Source organism: Sceloporus undulatus, chromosome 4 (genome assembly GCF_019175285.1).
Source record: "Sceloporus undulatus isolate JIND9_A2432 ecotype Alabama chromosome 4, SceUnd_v1.1, whole genome shotgun sequence".
NCBI classification, from domain to species: Eukaryota; Metazoa; Chordata; class Lepidosauria; order Squamata; family Phrynosomatidae; genus Sceloporus; species Sceloporus undulatus.
Genome location: NC_056525.1, coordinates 235,403,773 through 235,409,719, shown reverse-complemented (window position 1 = coordinate 235,409,719; position 5,947 = coordinate 235,403,773). Strand labels below are relative to the sequence as shown.

The 5,947-nt window shown below is 40.7% G+C and overlaps 1 protein-coding gene across 1 annotated transcript in view; it reads left to right on the top strand.

The window, feature by feature from the left end:
- WASHC5 (WASH complex subunit 5) overlaps positions 1-5,947 on the top strand; it is a 76,862-nt gene that overhangs the window by 35,948 nt on the left and 34,967 nt on the right. The window contains 4 exon segments of the mRNA XM_042464467.1: positions 2,814-3,039; positions 3,280-3,407; positions 3,791-3,920; positions 4,956-5,068. Coding sequence (XP_042320401.1) covers positions 2,814-3,039; positions 3,280-3,407; positions 3,791-3,920; positions 4,956-5,068 — 597 coding nt within the window.

The following is a 5,947-nucleotide window of genomic DNA, read 5'->3' as shown; positions in this document are numbered from 1 at the left end:
ACTTCATCACTAAAGTCACTACTATTCGATCTGAAATAGTTCCTCCCGACTTGCCCCCTACCACTAACCTCCTGGTACCTTCTACTAATAAACTCTCTGGGTTTTCCCCTATTTCTCTGAATGAACTCTTTACGCTGCTAAATTCTTCCAAACCTACTACCTGCTCTCTTGATCCTATTCCCTCCCATCTCCTAATCTCTATAGCCCCTTCTCTTCTGCCCTCGCTCCTCTATATCTTTAATCTCTCTCTCTCTCTATCGGTTCCTTCCCTTCTGACTTCAAACATGCTCTCGTTTCCCCAATTCTGAAGAAACTCTCTCTCAACCACTCTTCTTTGTCTAGCTATCGTCCAATTTCTCTTCTTCTTTTTCTTTCTAAGGTCCTAGAACAGGTCGTTTATTCTCGCTGTGTTAAGTTTCTTGAAGCCAACTCCATCCTGGACCCTTTCCAGTCTGACTTCTGCCCACAGCACTCTACAGAGACAGCCCTCACCAAGATCTCAAACGATCTCTTGCGGGCCAAGGCAAACAGCCTCTACTCTATTCTCATTCTTCTTGATTTGTCTGCGGCCTTTGACACTGTTGATCACTGTCTCCTGGTTGATTTACTTTCTGACCTTGGGTTCTCCGACTCTGCTCTCGACTAGTTTAAATCTTACTTGTCAGACAGATCTTTTGCAGTGGTCACGGGTGGTCAGACTTCGTCCTCTGTTCCCCTATCTGTTGGAGTTCCCCAGGGCTCTGTCTTGGGTCCCCTTCTGTTCTCTCTACATACACTGTCCCTAGGTAAACTCATCACTTCTTTTGGTTTCTCCTATCATCTGTACGCTGACGACACTCAGCTGTATCTCTCCACACCTGACCTTTCGACGGGGCTTGAACAGCAAGTTTCTTCTTGTCTGACTGCCATCTCTCAGTGGATGCGGCTTCGGCGCTTGAAGCTCAACATGTCTAAGACTGAGCTTCTTGTCTTTCCACCTAAACCCACCCTTCACTATTCCTTTTCTGTTTCTGTTGACGACACTTCTATCCAACCGGTTCATCAAGCCCGTAGTCTTGGCTTCATTTTTGACTCTTCTCTGTCATTTATTCCCCAGATCCAGGCCACCGCCAAGGCCTGTAGATTCTTTCTCCACAACATTGCCAAGATCCGTCCATTCCTCTCAGCCTCTACTGCCAAGACTCTGGTCCATGCCCTGGTGGTTTCGCGACTAGATTATTATAACCTCCTTCTGACAGGGCTTCCTCTTTCACACCTCCATCCTTTGATCTCTGTCCAGTATTCAGCTGCCCGTATTGTCACATCCGCTCGCCGCTTTGACCATGTTTCTCCTCTTTTATCCTCCCTTCATTGGCTCCCCTTCTGCATCCGGTACAAGCTTTTGTTATTGACTTTCAAAGCCCTTCATGGATTGGCCCCTTCTTACTTGTCTGACCTTCTTTCTCCTTACATTCCTACTCGCACCCTCTGCTCTGGTAGTCAAGGTCTCCTGTCACAGTGTAGGACTACCACTGCCTCCTCCCGAATTCGTCCCTTATTGCTTGCTGCCCCTTACTCCTAGAACCTTCTTCCCCCACATGCACACCTCATCACTTCTCTACCCAGTTTCAAAACTGAGTTAAAGACTATATTATTTAGAGAAGCATTCCCAGAGGCAAGCCCCTCTCTGACCCAGGAAGCCTCCTTTTAACCATCCATTAAGAAGCCAAGCCCTTCCTCCAGTCCATCTGCCTTGGTCCAGGCCTCGGAGGTGGAGAAGAACTGCTGGACCTGATCCCATTCCCCATCACCACTCCCTTCTCCTTTTGTGTCGTGTCTTCTTAGATTTTAAGCCTGAGGGCAGGGAACCGTCTAACTAAAAAGATTGTATGTACAGCGCTGTGTAAATTTACAGCGCTATATAAGGTTAATAATAATATGTTCCATCCAAAAGTGGCCAAGAGTGACAAAATGTCACTTACACTCAACCAAACTAATAACTATGGTAGTGCAGCGCAACACTCTGGGCCCTGTTAGGAGCTGAAAGTGGTTCTTCAAGCCCCAGAATGTGTCGTTCCCTGGTGTAGACTGTCAAGTGTAAAAGTCATGTGTATGAATGGGGATACTCATACACATGACTGTTACACTGCATACACACTGGAAAGCTTCAGCCAGTCAGGTTTCTCATTTATTTTCTATTTCAAGCTCCTGAATGAAACAAATTTGTCAAAGCCAATGTTGAATCTGCACATTAAAGCAGAAATAATGTACAGGGTGAAGGATTTTAAAAAAATAAAATGGATTGGGGGTGGTGAAAAGAAGAGCTGGCCCCTTTATGATTTGGAAATTAACATTCTTGCCAAATCACATTGAGCAATTCTATTATGTAAGATTAAAACAGCTGCCCCCAATGCAATAACTTCCAGATATGTTAGACTACAGTTCCCATCTTCCCCTGGTGTCTGACTATAAATGGTGGAGACCTGTAATCCAGATCATCTGGAGCACACTGAGTTGGAGACAGCTAGTATAAAGAGCACTAACAACGATAACAAAACTATATATATATATATATATATATATATATATATATATATATATATATAATCTTTCACCATCTTTGCCTGATGAAGAAATGTGTGTTTTGAAAGTGTGCACACAAAAAAAAGTTGCATTTTTTTGGCTAGCTTAAGAAAGCTATTGCCACAATATAGACGTTGGAATTGATCTTATGGTCAGTGTGGCTACCCCTTTATTTGAATGTGTTGCGTATATGCCATGTTAAAAAAAATGATATGCTCCAGGTTGGAAACGTTTGAACTCTTGTGATTGAGGTATGTCCCTATAGCCTTTCTTTTCTACTGGTGCTCCAATTTTTGTCTCCAAAGGCCAGCCGGTCTGCTGCTGTCACAGAACGTGTTCACACCCAGGTACAGCAGTTTCTTAAGGAAGGCTGCTTGAGAGAGGAACTGGTGCTGGACAACATACCCAAGCTGCTGAACTGCTTAAGAGACTGCAATGTGGCAATCCGATGGCTGATGCTTCATACGGCTGACTTGGGTAATGTTTTGCCTTGGTTTAACTCATTTAGGAAGTGTATTCCTTACCATTACTGAGTGGAAAGTCTTTTGACACCATATGAACTGCAGCCCGGTTTCATGAAAGCTTATGCCAAATAAAACTTAATAGTTTTTAAGGTGCCCCAAAGCAATATCTGTGCTCATTCGTGATAATTCTTTAAAATATGTACTCTTTCTCTGGAGAAAACATTTGTTGGTCCCTTCCTCTATTTTCCCCTAGGTTATGATCCAAATAACAAGCGTCTTCGGCAGATAAAGGACCAAGTCTTAACAGATTCAAAGTACAATCCCAAGATACTTTTCCAGCTTCTACTGGATACAGCACAATTTGAATTCATATTGAAAGAGGTAAGATACCATTGCCAATTTGGCATATGCAGAAATATGCACATGCATAAGAAAGAAGTCTGAAGAGTGCAAAAGCTTTCTTTGAAATTTCTCTACTATGTTCACTTGCACTTGCAAAAGAAGCAAGACAGGTTTTCTGCTAAAGTGCATTGCTTTTTCACCAAATGGTGGAAAGAAGCTTCAAAGAACTTTCCAACTCCACATTCTCTTCCATCTTCAGCACAGATTTGCTATTCTGTTGATAGTAGACCAGTGATCCTTACTGCTATATCAGTAAGGATCAATCCATATTAAAGTATATCATTGATACTGCTGCAATTGTCCACTTACATTTACAGTAGGCTGTTCTGATTTAAACTAAGAAGGCCCTGCCTTTTCATTAGATGTTTAAGCAGATGTTATCGGAGAAGCAAGCAAAATGGGAAAGCTACAGAAAAGAAGGATCAGAAAGGATGGCTGAACTGGCAGATGTCTTTTCAGGTGTTAAGCCTCTAACAAGAGTAGAGAAAAATGGTACGTTGGCAAACACAAGCAGTAAGCAGGCTTTTTGTTTTTTATTGCTTTTCTTTAACTCTTTGTTATTCGTTGCTTTCGGGCTTGTCTACCCGTAAGTGTATTATGCGAATCGCACACTAACATCAATGCTTAATTGTCTTCACTTTCCTGCACAATTTTGCCTCTGTTTGCCCTCCCTCTGCCTAAAATGCTCAGCCATGCAAATTCATGTAAAGCGGACAAACGACTACACAGTCAATAATATGCATCCTCAGGAATACGCCAGTAAAAACCACAATTCCTTTTTCTGTAGTTTGAGGAGTTTCCCCCACCATTGCAAAAAGTCCGAATTCCTCTGAATCGTGTGTGGAGGTATTGCATTCTATTTGAATAGAATTAGTATTTTAATCAGGTAGACAAACCCTGTCTTTAGCTCTTACTTTGTAAAGATAAGACTATAAGAAGCTTCTTTATAGTATGTTGGATCACTGGTATGCCATACGTTTTGACTGTGCATCAGCAGCCCAATGCTCTAACCTGTTTTTTTTAAATATGTTTTCATTGTAGTGTGATTTTTTTTATTTAATTATTTCTTATTTTAATTGCTCTGACTTGGAGACTTTGTAAAAAGAAAGTAGATTATTATTGTTTTGTTTTTCAGTAGGAAGTAAATATTGTATAAATAAACACCAGATGAACCTATAATTAATTAATTAATTAATAACAAATAAATACTTTGCGTGCAAGACTGAAGCATTTGTTTCACTTTAAGAGGGGAGGCAGTCTCTCTTGTTTAGACATTAATTAATTTGGGAAGTGATGATTCGTTCACTGCGTTGGCAAATTGGACTTTTTTTATTGCAAAGTTTTGTGAAACGTTCACTTATTAGCATGCATGCACAAAAAATCCATCCCAAACCTAATCATTTTTGTTTTCTTCAAAATTATCAACAATATTTGAAAACCTATAGTTTGTGAAATGGATCCTGCCTTTGAATTTAAATGGCTAAACAAATTTAAACCGTCTTCCTTTTTTTTTCCCTACCAAAACAGAAAATCTTCAAGCTTGGTTCAGAGAAATCTCTAAACAAATAATGTCTCTAAATTATGAAGACTCCACTGCTGCAGGCAGGAAGACAGTGCAACTAATACAAGCTTTGGAAGAGGTAAGACAGGCAAGGTTAGGGATGTCTCTACTGCTGTCCTACTTTGAAATGTAACATAATTGTGACCTTTTCCCCCCAAAGTAACTGTACTGATTGTAATTTGTTTACTCCAAATGCTGGTTTATTACATTATTGCATTTATATCTTGCCTAATGTTCTGAGCTGAAACCGGCTATAATTCAAGATTACATACTTCAAGACTTCATTTGGTACTGAACACTGAGAACCATTACTGCTGTAAGATAAGCTTTTTTGGTGGTAAATGATGCACCAGGTAGTGGTCTACAGCAGAGAATGCATTCTTGTTCTTTAGATGGTTCATTATCCACTCATAGCAGTCATTGGAACTGGACCTATAAAAACTAATTCTCATAATTGACACTCCACATCCCTGTGGGTGATAATGGGGTCCCTAAACTGAAGTTACACTCTACCCCTGTGCCCAGGTGAAGGACGTGATCAATTGACTGCCATGGTTTATATACTGCAGAAGTGAAGCAAGGAAGTTAAATATTTGCAGATATTTTATCTATTGTAATAGCAGTGACAACTGCACTAGCAGATTGCTAACTCCCCACCCACCCAATGTTCCCAGCCTTCCTTCCCAATATTATTTAGCAGGACCTATTGCATACAAGAGAGCCAGTGTGTTGCAGTGGTCTGAGCATTAGACCGTGTCTGTGAAGACCAGGGTTCAAATCCCTGCTCAAACATGAAAGGCAAGTCACACACTCTCAGTCTCAGATGATGGTGGGTGGGTTCCTTCAGAGGGAAATCTGCCAAGAAAACCCTCTGATAGGGTCTCCATAAGTCAAAAATTACTTGGAAGCACATTATTATTATTATTATTATTATTATTATTATTATTATTATTATTAT